The following is a 20,515-nucleotide window of genomic DNA, read 5'->3' on the forward strand; positions in this document are numbered from 1 at the left end:
TCATTGCCAGCAGAAATGTTAAGGCAGTTGGTATTTACTGAGCACCTACTATGTGTCTGTTTACAAGAGCAGCATAAGATACAACTTCTCCTCTGAAGGGGTGCACAGTCTTGCTGGAGTCGCATTATTTGCAAAAATGAAATAATGAGAAAACACTGTTGTTTAATCAGGAGTAACACCCCTCCAGTCGATTGGTTTTGCTTCCTCTTAAGTAGTCATTGGAATGAGAAATGGTAGGAAAAATCATAGACGTATGGTTGAGGAATTTGTCTCTCTCTAAGCAACTTAGTCTAAAGTGAACCATGTAATTTTCTTCTATCTTTCTTACCATGGCAATCATTATGTTTAAAAAATAATCTAATGTCTAGGCAGATGCAAACTTTTGCAGCAATTTTCACCTAAACTTTATATATTTGTTTTTATCAATTCTTTGGGAAAATGTTATGAAGTGATTTCCAGTATTTGGAACAGAATTAAGTGATTCTGATGTGCTTCAGTGAGAAACACTGGTTTTAATGACACTGTTTTTCTTGTCATCAAATTGACTAATCTGTGAACTGATAATTTGGAATTATACAGTAGAAAAAGACGCAGAGAGAACAGATCTATTTAAGAAACTTCATTTTGGAAAAAAAATGTGTTATTTTAATTTTTCCTTCTCTACTTACTTTCTCTCACACACATATAAACTCCAAAAAAATGTTTGTAATACTACTGATTGAAATGCTGATCAGGTATTTCTTTTCCATGTTATCTTTATTTTCTTTGTAAAAATTAGAATCCTCAAAAAAGCATATTACTCTCAACTTTCCTTTTCCACTTTACCCTAACCCCAAACCAATCTCAAATCAAAAAATGAATCTCTGGACATGTAAGTACATTCTTCTTACTTCCCAAGTTTCCATTGGAAAGTTTCTTTTCTGCAGTCCTACTCCTGTTTGAGGGAGTGTCTGTTCATAGGAGAAAATCTCAGTGTTGGACATGAGTGTGTGGTTGGTATTACAGGCAGAAATGGCCATGGCGGCCAGTGTGCTTTGTCTTCCCACAATGGCTCCATGCCCAGCTCCCCTAAAACTAGATGTAGATCCACACACGGAAAAGCACCAGTATCAACTCCCCTGATCTGCTGACATGGGCCTGTCTATACATTAGAACCTTGGTGTCACTTCGCCTTCTAAAGGATGGAATCTGATCCAAAAAGATTCCAGAAATCTTATAAGGCCTTCTGTTTCCTCCTTTAGTACAGCCTGCTCCAGACTCTGGAAATATTGTGGTATGTGTGTCAAGGGATGTCTGGGAGTAAACGTATCAAAGTCTAGAGTTGTAAAGTACATGGCACACAGTCCAAAAATAAATTCATTCATTCATTCATTCATTCATTGATATTTGTTGAATACTTACTAAGGACCAGCATCATTGCTGGGTGCTACAAACATAGCAGTGAACAAAACAGACAAGAATTCCTGCCCTCCTAGAGCATAGAGTCTAGTAGAGGGAGACAGATTATCAACCTGTATATGAGTAAATAAATAGTTTGTCAGGTGATGATAAGTGTCATAGAGTTAACAAAGCAGAGAAGGGGTGAGGAGTGCCAGGAGTTGGGAGTTGCAATTTTAGAGATGATCGGGGTGGGCCCTACTAGGAAGGTGGCCTTTGGGCAAAGACTTAAGGAGATGAAGGAACAAGCCATGTGTTCTTTGGGAGCAGAGTGTTGCAGGCAGCTGGACTCAAAGTGTAAAGACCCAAGATGGAAATGCTACTGGCCTGTCAGAAGAGCATCACAAAGATTGACATCGGTGTGTCAGTTGGAGTGTATTGGTTGAAGTGGGGAGGGGTTACCTTAGATTTGGGGGAAGGGATCTTGTAGGGCCCAGGAGGTCACTGTCAGGACCCTGGCTTTTACTCTGTGTGCCTTGGACAAAGCGGGTATTGCAGAGTTTTGAGCAGAAGAGTGATGTGATCTGACTGAAGTTGTAACAGGATTACTCTGGCCACTGAGTGGGGACCTGACAGTGAGGGTGAGGATGGAGCAGGACCCAGTTAGAGGCTCTTGCTGGAATCCAGTGGGGGGAGGTAATGGTGGTTTGGACCAGTGTAAAAGCGGTGGAGGTGGTGAGAAGTGGTTGGATTCTTGATATATTTTGAAAGTAAAGTCAACAGCATTTGCTGACACATTGGATGCTGAGTGAGAGAAAGGAGTCAAAGATAACTCCAGGACTTTGGTCTGAGGAGCTGGATGGATGGAATGGCCATTTACTGAGTTATGAGTCAGACATGGGAACTGTGGAATGACTGCTCAGGGAATGTGTTTCTTCCCCTTGACGTGGATCTCTGGGGTGGAAGTCTCAGATCTACGACATTGCTTCCACCTCGTGATGCTGTTACCTGGACGAGACGGATTTAGGGGCTGAGCTGGAGGATTGGGGGTTGTATGTGCCATTCACAGCCACCTGACGATGGTGTCTAAGAGTGTACCAGCTGGTCTCCAGTTTCAGTGTGATAGTGCCATCAAAAATGTACTTTGTGGCAACACCAAGTGCTTTGCTTCTGAGGCCTTCTTTCTCCCACTGTCCAACCTGTGTGAAGCATTCTTGAGGTTGCTGATTAGAGTATTGAATACACTCTCCCGGGGCACATGTTGTGTATCGTTTAGCACCTGAAATCCTTGGAAGAAAATTCACAAAGCTAACGCACCTCGAAGTATTGTGGATTCAGTAGGTAAACTATGCAGCTCTTTTAGGTTGAGTTCAGAGCTCTAAGCAAGGGTGGAGGGAAGTTTAAAGGGAATTAAGTCATTGACTAAAATGCTCGGCAGTGACCATCTCCCTCCCCCCTAAGGGTATTACAGGAATTTTATTTCAGTTCTTGTCTCAAAGTCATATATCTGTCATGAGATTGGCCACCCAGGAAACCAGCAGAAAGCTTCATCAGATGGCGTGGGGGGAGGTATATGACTTTGACTCTAACCCGAAGATGGATTGTCATTCCATATGATTCACGGAGAGACCTAGGGATGCTTTATAATGAGGGATCCTTATTCTGTACTGAGAAAATACTCTGTGTGATTTAAAAGCACAAATGTGTGAAAGGGCATGGACAGATAATTTAACAGATAGCCTTCTGCAACCCTGAGTAATTGAAATCATCTCAGTGGGATTAGCAGTTTGAAGACAATTTTTATCCTACCGAGTTAGCCACAAAATAAATTAGGTACCCTAAAAAGAAGCTTCTTGAGATCAAAGACTTATTTGACAAAATGCTTCCACAGAGCCTCCTTATAGTGCTATGCACACAGTAAACAATTAATACATGCTCACTGGATACATATTGAGAATTTTGTTGCCATTACTAGAAGGGGTACATAGTTCAGCTAGATTTTTTTCTTGGTTAATGAAATTGATACATGGTCCAAGACATTCAAGGAAAATATGATTTTACTTAGTGAATAATACTTATTAAGCGCTTTCATTTATAAAAATATCATTTTCTTCTCATGGTTCTTTCAACAGCGAAAGTACACATTTCCTATTGAGCATGTGGGCGGGTTCAGGCTTCAGTCACTGGCCCCTCTGGCAGCGGCCACGAAGCAGTGGGACACGCTCACTGCCTGGAGGAGCCATTGAAAGCAGCCTTGCCTCAAAGAGAAGGCAGCGTTTCACACAGGCACTTGGGTTCTGGAAGCAATTCCTATGTTATTTTCTTAAAAAAAAAAGAAAAAAACAACCCATAGTTATAAGTGTAATAGAGCTCCAAAGAGAGTGCAGCTCTGTCCACTGTGGGCCTTTCAGAAGAGCCTGAAGGAACGCCTGTGTCGACAGATTGTATCCGCAAGAAGGAATGAGGTTCCCCAAAGCTTCCAGTGGGGGATTAGCTCCTGCAGAGTGTAAAGACCATAGTGTATTCATATTCATTTCAGAGGAAATTGAAAAAAGAAACCTGGGAATAAATGTTAAACACGTCTTCCTGCTGCTTTTTCTGTCTTGGCATGTGAAGCTGAGGTAGCAGAATGTGACACTTGATGGCAGCGCAGAGGTTCGCTGCACTGGAGTAAACTCTGCCCGCAAGAGGCCTGCCTTTTTCCTTTGATTTTAATGAGCAGAAAATAAAAATTGGCACCTCTGCACGGCGCACTGACCCCACCATCCCACCAACAATAAGGAACTAGGCCCCGGATAGAAAGGCCCCGCTCAAGCCTTCTACCTATGAACATTGAGGCGATTACAGTATAATTCAGTCCAATGAGAACATCTGTGTGCAAGGCCCTGTGGGAAGCATTGTGATGGGGTACAAAACCTCAGACCCCGTCCTCAAGGAACTCCGTGTAGGAGAAGGCACGTAGCAAAAACTACAACAGCAAACCTAACGCAGGTGCCATGTGAGATGGCCGTAGCAGCGAGCCTGGGCTAGGTGGGTGTTAGGCTCAGTCTTACTGCAGTTGGGAGGGGCCCGGTTCTAGGCTCCTTGTGCACAGTGAGCAGCTGGGACTGAATCCTCACATAAATCCAAGAACCAGAAGTCACTGTTTCGTCCCTTAACGGGACTAGAAAAGTGCTACCCTCAAGCCAATAGGCCATTGGTGAAAAAAACAGTATGTCATGCTCCAAAAAACCAGCCCCAGCTATGGGAGGATACAGGGTTGGATTTTGCCTTACCTGCCAGTTGTGGAAACCCTGGGCCAAGAAGTAGTATAAAACTTGGCTCAGAACTGAAGGAACCTGTAGGGTCCTAGAACAAACAGAGGAGAAGTCACCCCAGAGGGATGTCTTGGTATCTGCACAGGACTCTAACAGAAAGCAACAGCCACTGAAAACACCTTCACAGAAGGAAGTGGCAAAAGACACAAGGAAACCCGTTGTCATGAGAGATTTGACCTCTTGGGCTCCTTGATCCCAGCCATGCTTTAGGATTGAGGCCCTCATTCCCCCATTTCTGGGGGTGTAGAGGGCTGAAAGGTGCTCCCAGATTTATACTGCCAACCGAGACCTCTCACCGGAGCCCCAGGATCTTGTCTACCTGTCGAATTCCCACCTGCACTTGCCTGTCTCAGAGGTGTCTCAAACTAAACATGGTAAAGTGAAACCATCCTACTCTGTCCTGCAAGCTGCCTCTCCCCCAGTTCAGTACCTCTCACTCCCATTCATCCAATTGTTCTTTCTAGAAACCTTGACCGCTTGTTCTTTCTCACCCCTTCTATCCAATCATTCATAAATCCCTGTTGATTGTGTATTCTTAAATGAGTTTCTTTTCATTTCTGCTGCCACCTCCCGATCAGCCTCACCATCAGCTTTGGCCTGGACCCCTGCGGTAGCCACCTGCATGTCACATTTTCCCTTTTAGTATCACAGCAGCCAAAGTGAAAATTCACTGATTTGTTGATTTTATTGTTTCAGCTTATTCACTTGTTTTGTTTTTTTGTTTTTGTTTTTGTTTTTGCGGTACACGGGCCTGTCACTGTTGTGGCCTCTCCCGTTGCGGAGCACAGGCTCCGGACGTGCAGGCGCAGCGGCCATGGCTCACGGGCCCAGCCGCTCCGCGGCATGTGGGATCCTCCCGGACCGGGACACGAACCCGTGTCCCCTGCATCGGCAGGCGGACTCTCAACCACTGTGCCACCAGGGAAGCCCTCACTTGTTTTGTTAATAGGTAGTTCGGTTCCATAGATCAAAATACAGAAAGTAATATGGGCATATTAATTCTTCTTCCAAAAGGCAATCCGTTGAAACACTCTTAGGTGTCCTTCCAGATGTATTTTTTGCCCATTCTCTCATTTGAGCATATTCTCCCTCTCTTTGGCGCTCTCACTCTACCCCTCCCCTTGTACGCAAATAGCAGCATACTATATATTCTTTGTTCTGCACCTCGCTTTCTCACTTAATGATACAGAGTGATGATGCATTTAAAGCATAAATCTAATAACCTTATACCCTAGCTTAAAACCCTTCTTTGGCTAGCCATTACTCTTATAATCAATCCCTAGTTCTTTAATATGATAGCCCCTGGGCTACATATAGTTTCCAGAAATGTTTTGTATGGCTCACATAGTGTTTTACAAAAAATCGAATTCAAACATCTTTACGCTGGCCATGCCCTATTTAGTTTGCTGAAGACCACACTGTCCTCTGTTGTATTAACCTGCTTCCCAGCACTTATTTCTGCTATGTGCCCTGCCGCCACAGGCATTGGGAATTGTGCTGCCTTCTTCTCCAGCCTCAGCTACAGTCCATCTCTGCCTTGTTCTCTGGCCACATGAGTCTGCTTTCCATTCCTTCCATGCCCTGAGCTCCTCACCTCAGCATGCCATTCAGACTTAGTGACACAGCTGCCAACGTGTCATCTCCTCTCATCCCCTTTTTCCTCCCTTTGCACCTGTCTGATGCTGTGTACCCTTCAGGACTCACGTTCAAGGTCACTGCCTCAGGGAAGCCATCATTCCCACCCGAAGTTTAGCCATCCCTGTTAGACATTTTCTTGGCCTCCTTTCTTCTCTGTCATACCACTTATTACACTTGTAGCAACTGTATATCGTCAATTCTAAAACTCATATATTTTTCACATTTTAATCTTTCTGAACTTGCTAAGTGTGTTATAATGATCAGTGACTTACAATTAACGGTGTGGCTTGCAATTAATGGAAGTTTAGATTTGATGAAACTGAGTAAATATTTACCTGTAAGGACATTTGTGTAATATCTGTCTCTGTCACTACAGTTTACGTGGCCTGAAAGCCGGGGCTGTGGCTCTCTTGTTCCCCTGTATCCTCAGTGCCAGCAATGTCAGGCTTGTCACTGATGCTCTGTACACATTTGTGGACTGAATGAATGGATGAGGGTGTAAAGTAGGACTTTGTTGTATAGATCCTGCATTGCATTCTCTCAGGGGTTTAATTTTGCAGGATTTGATGAGTTTATGTTCTTTCCTGACTAAATCCTTTAGGGCTTTGAAAGTTTGCCCTCTTTCCCTTAACCTTTGTCTTATGGACTGAAGAGATTGTACTTGCTCATTATGTCTTCATGTAGAAACGCCTTCATCCTTTTGGGGAATTGCCTTAGTCGTTTCTGGGACTTTTGCAGTGGTCTGGACTGTCATGGCTTGGGATAACATAGTGTTTTCCGATTCATTTCTTGTCCTCTTATAATTCCCTGTGTTTTGTTAATACTTTTGTTTGTTGGGCCAGTCAGACTGGTATTAGGAAGAATGATCCTCTGTGTCCTTTTAAGTCCTGCTTAAAAAATTGTGCTTTGTATCTAGACCTCTAGGGTCCTGTGGAAGTATGCAGGCGCTCTGCAGGACAGCTTCAAGAGCAAATATGGTTGCTTTCATGAAACGTATCCATTCCTAGCCTTACTTTTTTTTTCTCTCTCTAAATTATATGCTCATTTCATTCAGCAGGATTGAATTTATTCACAAGTACAAGAAAAGATCATGCCAAAAGCAGAATATAAGTGCAGGTGTCGCTGCTATATCTTGAAAACATAGTATGTTTGTCTTGAAGTGTCCCATAGGAGGAAAGAAGACAGAGAATAACCATCCCAACTCTTATTACCTAAATGCTATTATTTTCATTAACTCAGATCCCATTTTTCCCACATCATTATACAAACTGGTATAAGCTTTTCTTTATTACTATTTTGACATTGATTATTAAACTTAGAAAAATCCATTGACCCACACATTCTTTTGTTTAATAGAAAGGTGGTGTGACCTTAACAATTTTTGAAAATGAATTTATTGGGTTACTTTCCAGGAGCTTAAGTGAGAAGTCAGCATTTATAATCTATACTTAGAGTATTATTTGTATGATTTCCCCTAGAGGCATCATATTCCTCTTTCCAGCAGTGAGCTTCTGGCTGGTTTTCCTGCTCTCTTGCATGTTGATGACATCTTCATTCCACAGTCTCCCCACCCCGCCTTCCTTCCTGCTAGTCTGGCCTTCCCAACCCGCAAGAGCTTAGTGTTGCCTGAAGACTTGCGGGTTTCCCTGTGCTTTGTCTCTTCCAGATTAGTTATAAACAGGCTAAATAAGATGAATTTTACCCTAATCTCTGACAATGCTGCTGTTTTGTTTTTTATTTAATTAAGAAAGAGCCAAAACATAAAACATTTCTCCTTTTCTTTCAATATGTATTTTAAAACTCACAGTCTGTGTACAAAGATTTTTTGAGAGTCTGAAATGTGTGCACACATTTCATATTGGTTATACACTTTGCCCCAGAAGTTGAAATTATACATAAATTTTATATGCGAAATATATACATAAATATGTCTGTACATGTGTATATAGGTGCATATATAACACATGTTTATGCATGGGTATATATATACACACACACAGAACTCTGTACTAGCTATAAAATGTCCTTTTTATTTTTGCAACACAACTATTGAGCAGACACAGAATGGGAGTGTGGTCAGAAAAAAGTGCCTTGGAAATCAGAAAGCTAAAGCTTCCAGCTTAGCTGTATCCTTGACCGAATGTATGACCATGGGCAAATTATTAGACCTGCTTGGTCTTTAGCATTTTCTTTTCCTTCTTTCTTTTTTTGGTAATAAGAGAGGGTAGGATTAGATCAGTGGTTCTCATCTCTGATTGTATATTAGAAGTACTTGGGAAATTTCAAAAAATGCAGATGCCTAGGCCCTACCAAGAGATTCTGGTATTTAAAAAAAATCTCCCCTGTGAGTCTAATATGCATTCAGGGTAAAGAACTGCCAACTAGACAAACTAGGCTCTCCCCTGGTCTGTGAGTCTCTTATTTTATTTCTCCTTCCTAAGACAGGATGGGCCAGGCCAACAGAACCCTGTAGGATGAGCTATTCCTTTTGTTGGATTCATCAAATACATGTGATTGTGTAGAACACTCAGAGTTGAAGAGTCCTTAGTGGCAGCCCATTAACCTCCACACGTGGTGTCTACCTGTGCACTCAAGCGTGGAGCCTCCTGGCGGTCACGGTCCCCTACCACTCTCTTTTTATAGTTGAGGACGCCTGAGTCTTCATGCTTCGTAGGACTCTCAGAGATGGTCCATGTCAGGAAAGAATGAGAGCTCCCAGCTCATGTATTTCCTCCACGTGGCCTTGAACTAGTGACCAACAGCCATAGTTTACTTCCCATCACTAACCTTTTTGCCAGTCATCCTTTTTAAACTTTTTGGTCTCTAATTTCCCTCTCTTGACCACCCTGTAACCTCTAATCTCTATGATCTCTGAAATACCAAGAAATACATTTTATTGACAGAGTGGTTACTTAAAAAAAGAATAACAGTTTTTAAGCATATTAGGTTCTAATTACCTCTGAACCTGTGGGTTGACCAGTGAATACATGATATATATTATTAACACAATGGCAACTTAAAAAAAAGAAAGAAAGAAAAATTTCATGTATATTAGGGTTCCTTCCTCAAAAATGTTTCTTTTAATTCTTTCCCCACTCCCACTGCCACCACCCGTACTTGAATCCATCTTCCTTCATTCCAGGCTCTTCTTCTAGAATAAGAATGGTGGCTGTTGTTGATGGTAGGCCCTATGATGAGCACTTTCAGTATCTCATTTAAACCGCATAAAAGGGGGGTTAAAGATAAGGAAGCCAGGGCTCCTAGAGCTCAACATCTACCGAGGGGCAGCCATAGCATTTACTAGCTGCTGTCTATGCATTATCACACCCAATCCTTCCAGTAACCACTTTACATTTTACCAAGGACTAAATTGTGGATTCAGATGTTCTATATTTTCCCACAGTCACAAAGGTATTACAGTCAGCCTTCTATATCCAAGGGTCTGCATCCGCAAATTCAACCAACCACAGATGGAAAATATTTGGGAAAAAATTTCCAGAAAGTGCCACAGAGCAAAACTTGAATTTGTTGCATGCTGGCAACTATTTACATAGCATTTACGTGGTATTAGATATTATAACTAATCTAGAGGTGATTTAAAGTATAACTAATCTAGAGGTGATTTAAAGTATCCGGCAGGATATGAGTAGATTATATGCAAATACCGTGCCATTTTATATACGGGACTCGAGCATCTACAGATTTTGGTATTTGCGAGGGCTCTGGAACCAACGCCCATTGGATACCAAGGGATAGCTGTGAATAGTGGAGTTTAAGTTTAGGCCATCTCGACCTCTAAGCCATAATGCTATTACTGTTAGGATGGTTACTTCCATTGTCCTCATTTTACAGATGAGGAAACAGAGGCACAGGGAGATTGTGTAACTTGCCTAAGGTCACCAAGCTGATAAAAGGCAGAGTCAGGATTTGAACATAGATCTTTCTGATTCCAAAGCCCGAGTGTCAAGCACCGAGCTCCAAGATTGAGTACTCTGTCACCTCCCACTCTTACCTTACACACTGCACCCTGTCTGTGCATCGTGCCTCATTTGGGCCCTTCGTGAACACTAATTCTTTTCTTGCTGTTCCTCTGGTCAGAAACAGTCAGTGTCTATTTCTTAGGCCTGAAGTCTTCTGTTTATTTATTTGGACATTAAAGGCCCTCTGAGATCTGCCCCCCGAAAGCCCACGCTGTGCTCGGTCAGCTCGATTCCCGTGCCATCCCACCAGCGTGCCAGACTTCTGTCTCCAGGCGTCTTTCATAGGGTTGCCTTCATCTCTTCAGCCAGTTTTTCTTGAAAACCTGTTTTGTGCTGGCAGGGTTGGATGGAAGGCCTGAAATCCTGAAGGCTTGAATCTACCTTCTCTGCTCAAGGCCACCCTCTCTGGGGAGCCCCACCTTTCTCTCCCTGTCTCTTGCTGTACCTCCCATCTGAGAACCCCCAAATCTAGGCTGCAGTGTGGAGCCTCATTATGGAGTCTTTTTTATCTCAAGTCATAAGTGAGCTCTGTGAGGGCAAAGACCATGTATGAAAAATCTCGAGCAGAAAATAGGTGCTTAATAAATATAGGCATTGAATGAGTTCATTTGTGGTAATTGTGCTTGTCCCCTTAAATCAAATTGTCTGCTCTATGTCCATTCTGAGTCCAGAAAAACCAATTTTTAAACTGTTGACTTATAGGAATTTTTTAGAAGTGTGTGTTATCATGCTTATTTGAAGGGCTAATAAAACTGATCTTCTCAACCCCTTGCTGTTCTCCCAGTAAATGTCCCCTCGACGGTCATGGAAGCCATGTGCAGACAGGACCCCCTGCAGCCCTTCAACAAGAGCAGCAAACTCTCCCCCGCCGCCCAGCAGCGCTCCGTCGTCTTCCCGCAGACTCCGTGCGGCAGGAACTTCTCCCTCCTGGATAAGTCTGGGCCCATGGAATCAGGATTTAATCAAATCAACGTGAAAAACCAGCGAGTCCTTGCAAGCCCGACCTCCACCAGCCAGCTCCACTCGGAGTTCAGTGACTGGCATCTTTGGAAGTGCGGGCAGTGCTTTAAGACTTTCACACAGAGGATCCTGTTACAGATGCACGTGTGCACGCAGAACCCCGACAGGTAACCCCACCTCTCATTGCTCACCGGCTGTGTTTGCTTCTGAGACTCACTGCTTGCCTTCCTGTCGCCTCCTCCAGTCACACCTCGGGGAGAACCCTGTGATCAGAGGTCTGCATTCTGGAAGGTCAGAGAGTAATGTTGGGCCCCTCTTTGGCTTTATTGTGTAGAAGGGCTGCATGAGCAGTGGCTGCAGAAAGGAATCTGCTGTCGCTTTCTAAACAGCTCTGCCCAGGTCTAACGGGAGGCAAAATAGAAGGCACATTGATGAATATCATAGATGGAAAAATGAGGTCAGGATAATTAGAATCCTCTCTGTCTTCCAAAGATAATATAGCTGGCCGCTCTGCTGCTGTTCAGTCGTCTCAGGGTTCACCTCCAGTGTGCCGTGGGTATGAACTTAATTAAGTACTAAGAGGTAATGAATTGGAATTTTTTGCTTAGTACTATTTTTCTTCAGAGCATGCAAACCCATAAATCCTGCAAAGCTGTCAAAAGGAAATACCTACTCTGCTAGTGATGTGGAGGAAAACAGATGCCACTTATTCAATAAACTAATATCCACACAGAAGAAAAATGTTGACTAGATACCTCAGAGTCAAAGTTGCTTTGAAAGTTTGTCAATAAAGAATTTTATGGCCATGAACTGAGGATGAAATTCAGCTGAACAAGTGAATTAAAATTTCAGGTACTCTGACAAGTGGCACAGTAGATATAATGGAACTATTATTTATGAGTCAAAACTGGTTTATTCGACAGTCTTGATAGCTGGGAGTGCAAAAGACAAAAATCAAATTAATTCAATAAGAAAGGACAGTGTTTTATCTCCCCTTCACATCCTATGAAAATTTGATTAAACCCCAAATATCTAAGAATATTTTGAGTATAAAAGCAGAAAGTAAATTTTGGAAGTAGGATAGGAGACTCGAAAGCAGGACTCTGGAATTATTTTCTTAATTTGGCCACTGATTAACCTTAAGCCACTCAGCTCTCCTTGCCTTATGATATACACCCAACTCTCCCCTCCCAGCTCTGCAGGATACGACAGTGTACTCGAACCCAAGCAGGCAGGGAGGATAGAAGTGTGGTGGAGAGGGGGTGAATCTTTTCAGAAATAATAATGATCCATTTTAGGGTACATGTGCACATTTACATGTGTATATATTTTTATTTGTGCCATTCTAGAAACTACTTGCTTGGCATCAAGCATTGCTGTGACTGATTGATGTTGAAGCATTTGTATTACAGCTGTTAAGGTGGTTGTGTCTTTATAATCTTTTACCTTCAATAGGAGAGTCCCCTGGTGAAAATATCCACGGACTTCTGCATATCTTAGTACTACTGGCTTTAGAAGGGACACAAAAGTTTTGAAAATGTTTTCCTTACTCCAACAGGGTTTTTTTTTTTAAAGTCTGCCTTCCTTGCAAGTATACAGATAGCCTCAAGATATATCTATTCAGAGTTTGCAAAGCATTTTATTTTTTTAAATATAAAAATGCATTAAAATCTTGTTATTATAAACGCTTTTTGAATTGAATGAGTTTAGGTATATGGATCTGTTATTTGCACAGGTTCATTGTGGTCATAGTAACTGAACATACAAGGTAAGATGAAATGATAGTTGAAAGTTTCTGGATACAGGAACAGAAAGCTTAGCTTTGGGTATGATACAGTTTCATACTGAATGTCATATAAAACAATGAAAATATGTCTTGGTAAACAGAAAGTTAGCAAAACAGACTATTTTGTCTGACCCCAGTTACACTTCGAAAACTGTATGTGGATTATGGTTTAAGTCCCTATGAAGTCTGTTCTGTCAAATAATAATGTCAGAATTTATAAAGCATCTATGTAATCTGTCAGAAAAGTACCCTACAAATTAGAAAACTTACATGTACAAAATAGACTTCCACGAGAGACTGTTAGGTCATCGCTGATTCCAAGCTAATCTGGAGTTACTGGCAAAAATCCAAGTGGCTTGAGACTCCCATCCAGTGCGAGACCCTGGTGGGCTTATTTGATGCAGATGCCCAGGTGTCGTTTGGCCAGGTTCCCAGATGAGGTGAAGTAATGTGCTTGATATTCAGGTAGATCACCAGGGTGGAATCACATTATTAAAGCAGTGGGTTCCTACTTCTCTCTTCCCTGTGCTTTGTTGGTGAAGACTTAAGAGGTGGTATGATTCACCGTCATTCATGAATAAGTTAAAACTAAGAATTATAAGTTCAAAGAATTAGTCCCTTTATAGGCAAAGTAAGAAAGTACAATGTTTCTTACTAGTAATGGGGAGATGCTTGAATTACTCCATCACATCTGAGTTGATTGCTGGAGATAAGGGAAATAGAGATGCCCAGTCTCTTTGACCCACTAGTTTCATTGAGATACATAATTTCATTGAGTTACATAATTTGCTTTTAGCATATATGTTCTGTATGGTGTTCTAGAACCTAGCATGCTCTCCTGGTACCGGCAAGTTTTGAAGTACAAGATACTTTCCCTAATTCTTGACCACACAGGTGAATTGCTAAAGAGGAGAAACATGCAGAACTAAAATGAAACATCAGTTTGTGCACGGTTGTGAAATTTGGAGTCATTCCTCTTATTATCCATGTGGAGACTTACAACTGCTGAATATACATATTTTCTTTAGTGATTGACTCCATAAATTCGGTGGCTTTTAGTTTTTGGCGGTTTGTGCCCATTCAGCCATATACAGTGAAAAAGCTTAGAACCTGCCAGTCAGAAACCATTTCCCTTCTATTTGAAAAACTCAAACGTTTTATTTTGCTAGGAAAATCTTGCTAGAACTAGAGGCAAGAAAGGGAGACACAGAAGACAAAGTCAGAAAGTAAACAGGTTAGAGTTTCAAACACGTCCAAATTTGAAACAGGCCCCCGAATCTTAGGTCCAAAAGATTTTTCACTCAGCACACTGAATATTTGGCCATGAAACCCAAGACATTTGAACCTTCATGAAAGAGACTGTGTGTGTCTTTATTTGTGAGCTTTTTCATGTGAGGGACCATCAGTAAGTCTATGCCTTGATATAAAGGAAGGAGATCCGAGGATACCCTGGGTTGTCAGCATTACCATTTTTCACTACCGTGTTATTTACATTGAACGCAGAAAAAAATTCCATTTGACCTTTCAAAGTAGGAATTAGCATTAAAGATAAAAACATACCCGTATGAGAGCCCAGGAGGCACAGAATCGTTATTTCTTGATTTTATTCTGTTAATATTAAACATACAAAACCAAAAGTCTCTTCTTTTTTCTCAAGCTACTGACTTTTTCTTTCCTGAGTGAATTCAAAGGGAAGAAGCTGTCGGAATCTAGATTAACCTAGATCTAGACTAAGGACTAGGGACTTAGGGACCTCATAAACATTTGAGGTTTGGCATAAGCTTATTACCTGGGCCAGGGCAGCTTGACTGACTTGTGCCTGAAACAGGAATTAGAAATCCCTTTTCTCTTCTGTTTTTCTGCTACAGAAACTCTCAACAGTCCCATTTGGGGGCGGGGGCAGTCCAGAAAGGGGTAAGCAATGCTTTCAATCATAGTGGATTATTTTCTGATGGATATGTTCTCTTTTATTTTCTGCAGAATGTCTTTTTAGTGCTTATCTTTATTTTGCATCCTTTTCCTTTCCTTTCTGATTGTGCTACCTGGGGAAAGTTTGCCTTTAGCCTCCTGGGCATACTGTCAGCCGTTCACATTTATGTTTTGAGTATCCTTGTTTATAATTGGGTGTGGTGGTACCAGAGGGGAAGATAACTCTAGAAGGAGCTGTTTGGTGGGAGGAGCCTGGAGATAATCCATCACCATAATAGTTTCTTTGGAATGTGTCAGTGTTCTCGTGTTCCATTGTTTCCCCCTCCCCCAAGTGTGAAGGTTACCTTCTTTCCATGTTCTCCCAGTGTTTCGGCTGCATACTTGAGCCACTTTCCTGAAATCTTTTTCTCCTTACATAGAGCTTAGTTCTTTTCTCACTCCACACAGCTAGCAGTGGACCTAAGTAACGCCCTGTATGAAGTCTCGGGAGATGTGCACTTGGGCTTGACTGACGGGGAGCAAGGAGACATTCCTTGCTTGTTGTTCAGTTGTGGGCCCAACTGAACAACTTTTGTCCTGGAGGCTTTCATGCCATGAAAGAAAAATCAAAGAAGGATTAATAATATTTTAAACCAAACCACACTTAATTTTGTTAAATGTTTCATCCTTTTCCTATGTGTACAACAAACCAATTACAGACTCAAAGTAAATGAATTGCACATTTTACTGGAGTCATCTTTAGCAGAGGAGCCACCAGTTACAGAGAATGCCAGGGGACATACAAAATTGTCTTGCTGCTTTCTTTTTGCTTAAAAATCTACTGGCATTGATATACGCTAACTAAATCGACACAGGCTTTGTCTGTTTTTTAGATATTTCGTTGTTGAGGACAGAGCACATTCTAGTTTTTCGTGAAGCTTGATATTTCTGTGTTGGAACAAGCCACACAAGGCTATTTAAATTTAAATTAATCAAAGTTAAGTAAAATAATACTTCAGTTTCTCAGTCACCCTAGCCGCATTTCCAGTGCTCAGTAGCTGCTTGTGGCTAGTGGTTCCCATATTGGATAGTGTAGTTATAGAACACTTCCGTCATTGACAGCACTGCTAGATGTCTCAAGTAGCGTTAAAAAAAAAAAACCCCGCCAAAAGTTTTTACTGGTTATGAAATGTTATCTCTTTGTGAAGAATGCTCATTGCATTTGTTTTGAGAATAATATAATGCTGTATGTGTATGATGACTTGGAAAGAATCAAAGTGCTTTAGAAAGGAGAGTCCCATTTAGCTGCTGAATGACATGAGATCCTACAAAGAGTGAAGCTGAACATAGCACTTGACTATGCCAGTCCTCCTGGGCTGCTTCTGGTATGACACATCAAAGGGAGCAGAACTTGGGATTTGAAATTGATTGTGTCCAAAAGTTTAAGAAATTAAGGCTTACTTTTTAATTTTTTTTGGTTGACGATGATATTTTATTTTTTCACTTTTTTATCCCTTTAGTATTTGTAGAACTTTTCAAACCCCACCCTTTATTCTATGAGTCTTTTTTTTTAATATCCAATTTTTAAAGGTTACACTCCATTTACAGTTATTACAAAATATTGGCTCTATTCCCCATGTTGTACAATGCATCCTGGAGCCTATCTCACACCCAGTAGTTTGTACCTGCCACTCCCCCACCACAGTATTGACCCTTTGACCAGACCTTGAAAAGTTAATGGGAATGTTAGTCATCACAATAAAAAGCTGAGTAATGGCAACTGATTCTGTGCCCCCAAAGCCCTTTAGCTGTAACCTAAGAGGTGAGGAGTCAGGGTGTGCTACTAAAAACATCCATGCAGAGTCTTAAATCCCGTGGTCAGTTGTCCCAAAAGAAGTTATGATGTCTGAGATTCTGTGGTGATGATGATGTTTTCTAAGTAAGCCCCGCTCTTGGGTTTGAAGATTTCATTCTGTCTTGAATGTATTCCTATGCCCTTAGATGAACTCTAGGATACAATTAATGTTAAAATACTTTTTGAGCATTTCCTTTTATTCATTTTTAGGAAATGTTGAAAATCTAGGGAAAGAAGTATCTTGTCTATATTTTCTGAGGCCTAACTTTCCATATATTTCTAGGCTGAGAGAGGGAATCTTTTAACACAGTGGCAAATAGAGTACACACTTTAGTTCTAAATTCTGCATTAAATCAGTTTCTGCAACGGTGAATATGACCATATGCTCTAAAATCTTACTCTTTAAGGTACCAGGATTAAAGGGATATCACTTTGTTTTTTGAGATCAACTAAAGTTGGGTCCTGTATTTTGGTACTAGATTTTCTTCTTGCTCTGAATTCTCAACTGTTTACCAAGTAAGTTTAAATGGTCTGTATTCTAGTTAGCATGACTAGACACACAAAACCGTGGAAAGCTCTCCCTGCAGGGCACTGGCTGGTACATACGATGGAGGATGGAGGTCACATTGTCGATGCTGTCTACTGTGAGGCCATGTCTTGGACAGATCCTTAGGTGGCACGTGCTTGTTGATTATCTGAAAGCAGGAGCAGAACATGATGGGATGCGAGAGGGCATCTACTTCAGTCCATCCTGCTTACCAGAGAGATGAGGAGATGGAGAGTCAGGGATGTTGGGCGACTTGTCAAGTCCCACAGCTAATTGGGGTCAGAGGCTAAAGCAGGACTCACCTCTCCCATCTCGCCCATTCGAGGTTGTTCCATTCAGTCAGCTGAATTCTGCAAAGTTTTAAAAGCTGTCACGGGATACCTAGCAAATACCGCTCAGGCTGGTACTGGCCAAGGTGATGTTTTATAATCTGATTTGCCTTTGATTGGTGTTACCTTGATATAAGAATTCAGCAAAAGCCTCTCTGTGGTCATCTCTTCTGTGTGTAAATCTTTGCCACCTTGACTATTAGCATAAAAAGGATGGAATGACTTCGGACTATAGGAAATAAATCACCCCAACTTCTGACAGCAGAGTCAGAAAAAAAAGATTAATTGGTTTTATTTAGTGGCTAATTGTTTATTGTGATAGCTATTAAAAATAGATAACCAGAGGCTAATAAATGTTAATGGTCCTTTACTATTAGAAAAATCAATTGTCAGTGGATATAGCATATATTCATATATTATTTTGTTTATAATCTTCAATACGTTTAAAAAATTCACCCCTGAGAGAATGATTTCTTGAGGACTCCTTTAAGGTTAATGGTTACTACAAAGAATAAATTTGACAAAAGGATATTTTCATCTACATATGATTTTAATGGCTTCAAAGCTTTATTTCATGATTGTAATTAAATGCATGTGAAATTTGTCAAGTTTGATAAACTCCTTACCACGGACTCTTATATATATTTCTTTGAAACTTGTTTGAGAGCAGTTAGATAGATTTCTAAATGTAAGTAATTAAAATTGTATAGTATTGAGTTATTGACCAATCCCAGACTATTAATCAAGCTAAAAAATTCTACAGTCAGTGCTCAGTGCGCTGAAGCCTGGTAAAATAATCGTATTTGTGTTCAGTGAGGCAAGTAGCCACAATTAAGCACTTCACTTGACAAATGAGAGGGTACACTTTATTTTGCATGTAATTGAATTGTTGTACATGCTCGGTCACCATTGTTTCCTAGCCCTTCATTTTGGTTTCTGGTCATTGGAGCTTATGCATTTGCTAAAGGTAGAGCAATTAAGTCTGCTTTTGCCATTGGCTTTCTAAACGCAGCCAGAAATTTCTGAGCCACAAACCAAGGCTTCCTGAGCTCTGTTGATATCGCTCATGACAAATTATTAATTTTCTCAAGAAAAATTTTGATAAACAAATTACAGCCCTGTCAAGGAATGCTATGAAATAGCCTCGAATAGGGAAAACTCCCCAGGTTTTATATCACTCACCAGATTCTGCTTAAGTAAGCAGAAGAACTTCTGTAGAGAAGACAGAATTTTAATTTATTTTATGAAAACCAAAAATTGATTTCTTTCTCATGAGCTGAAAAGAATGCGCTCTGATAATCTTGCTAATTATCAGGTATTTGTCACAACTTCCTTCCATTTGCTTTTGCATCCCAGTCCTCCTGCAAGCATAGTGACATCCTGTCATTTCTGTGCTGCTATAAATCATTGCTTGCTACCAGATTAAACTGGGGAGCCGAAGTTCACGAAAAAAGACCCAGTGGATAAATATCAGTTTAGGTCGGGGCGGGGAGAGAGTAAGTAGAAGTCAGGATTTCTTTTACAAAGAAACAAATCTGGGTGCACGCCTGTGTTGGCCTGTGCACGATCACACAACCCCAAGTTGGGGGTGCGCTATAGACAGACCCCAGGACAGTCTAGTATCTATTAAAACACACATGCAGCTTGCTGACTTGCCTGCATCTTTACCTGGGACTTAGAATAAGGTCCAGAGTCACCCTAGTGTGACCTTGGCATCAAGAGCTTATTTCCTTTGAGGACAGTTTATCCTCATTTTTCTGAACTGACAAGAGATCATAACATCCGCTTTCCCTGAGAGGATTATTGTAAAGATTAAACTAGATCATTGATGTTAAAGCACTTTGAAAAGTTAAAGTGCCCCAGAATTACGAGAGACAATTACATATCTTCTCTTGTACTGTTGTGCTTCATCAAGTCTGTACTCTCAACGCTCCAATATTTGCCTGGGGGTGGGGCTCAAAACAAGAAATAGGAGTTCTTGAAATGGTATGGCTAATACCGGAAAGGAATATTCTTTGGGGAATGAACGGCTCTCATCAGCTCTGTTAATTTTGTTCGTGTGGCAACAAGTATAGCCATGAGAACCTAGCAGCCCCAGTGCTATGCTTTGTTACAGAAACTGAGAGAACGTCACCAGAACGTTTTGGCCCTTGCCTCGTGATGCTAACGTCTGCTGACTGACATAGAATGTAATGACCAGGCAGTGTCTTCATTTGTTTCAGACCGTACCAGTGCGGCCACTGCTCCCAGTCCTTTTCCCAGCCTTCAGAACTGAGGAACCACGTGGTCACTCACTCCAGTGACCGGCCTTTCAAATGTGGCTACTGTGGTCGTGCCTTTGCTGGGGCCACCACGCTCAACAACCACATCCGAACCCACACTGGAGAAAAGCCCTTCAAGTAAGTAGCGGCTCGCACCGTATCCCTTCTTTCTCTGAGCCTTTCCTGAGAGCCGGCAGACAAGGTGGCCCAGCACTGCCTGGCTCAGCCAACTGGTGGAGAAAGCTGTTTTAGAAAGTCAGCGTCCAGGCTGCAAAAGGCCCTGCTTGTTTAGTGGTCGATACTGGGGAAATGAAGTCAGGAAATTTATACACTGATCCTGGGTTGAGCTGTGCAACATTGGACATGAGACGTTCTTTGTGGTCTGTTTTCTCACCAGTAAAATCAGGAAGTAGGAGTAAGTAACTTTAAGATTCTTTCTGGTGTCTGAGGGTCTGTGCTTCTAGAATTTGAGCTAGGAGACATGCAGAATACCATCTCTGGCCATCAGCAAGCAAGTCCCCTGACCATCAGCGAAGTGGCCACAATCGAGGACAGCT

At 41.5% G+C, this 20,515-nt stretch overlaps 1 protein-coding gene across 2 annotated transcripts in view; it reads left to right on the forward strand.

Annotated features, from left to right (window-relative positions):
* PRDM6 (PR/SET domain 6) overlaps nucleotides 1-20,515 on the forward strand; it is a 99,357-nt gene that overhangs the window by 71,698 nt on the left and 7,144 nt on the right. For both annotated transcript variants that reach the window (XM_022588676.2, XM_089909232.1), the window contains exons 5-6: nucleotides 11,097-11,439; nucleotides 19,920-20,096. In XM_022588676.2, coding sequence (XP_022444384.2) covers nucleotides 11,097-11,439; nucleotides 19,920-20,096 — 520 coding nt within the window. The remainder of the gene's footprint in view (nucleotides 1-11,096; nucleotides 11,440-19,919; nucleotides 20,097-20,515) is intronic.

The sequence above is a fragment of the Delphinapterus leucas genome, chromosome 3 (genome assembly GCF_059928025.1).
Source record: "Delphinapterus leucas isolate spDelLeu-1000000601 "Yukka" chromosome 3, BTC_Dleu_Yukka2, whole genome shotgun sequence".
NCBI lineage: Eukaryota > Metazoa > Chordata > Mammalia > Artiodactyla > Monodontidae > Delphinapterus > Delphinapterus leucas.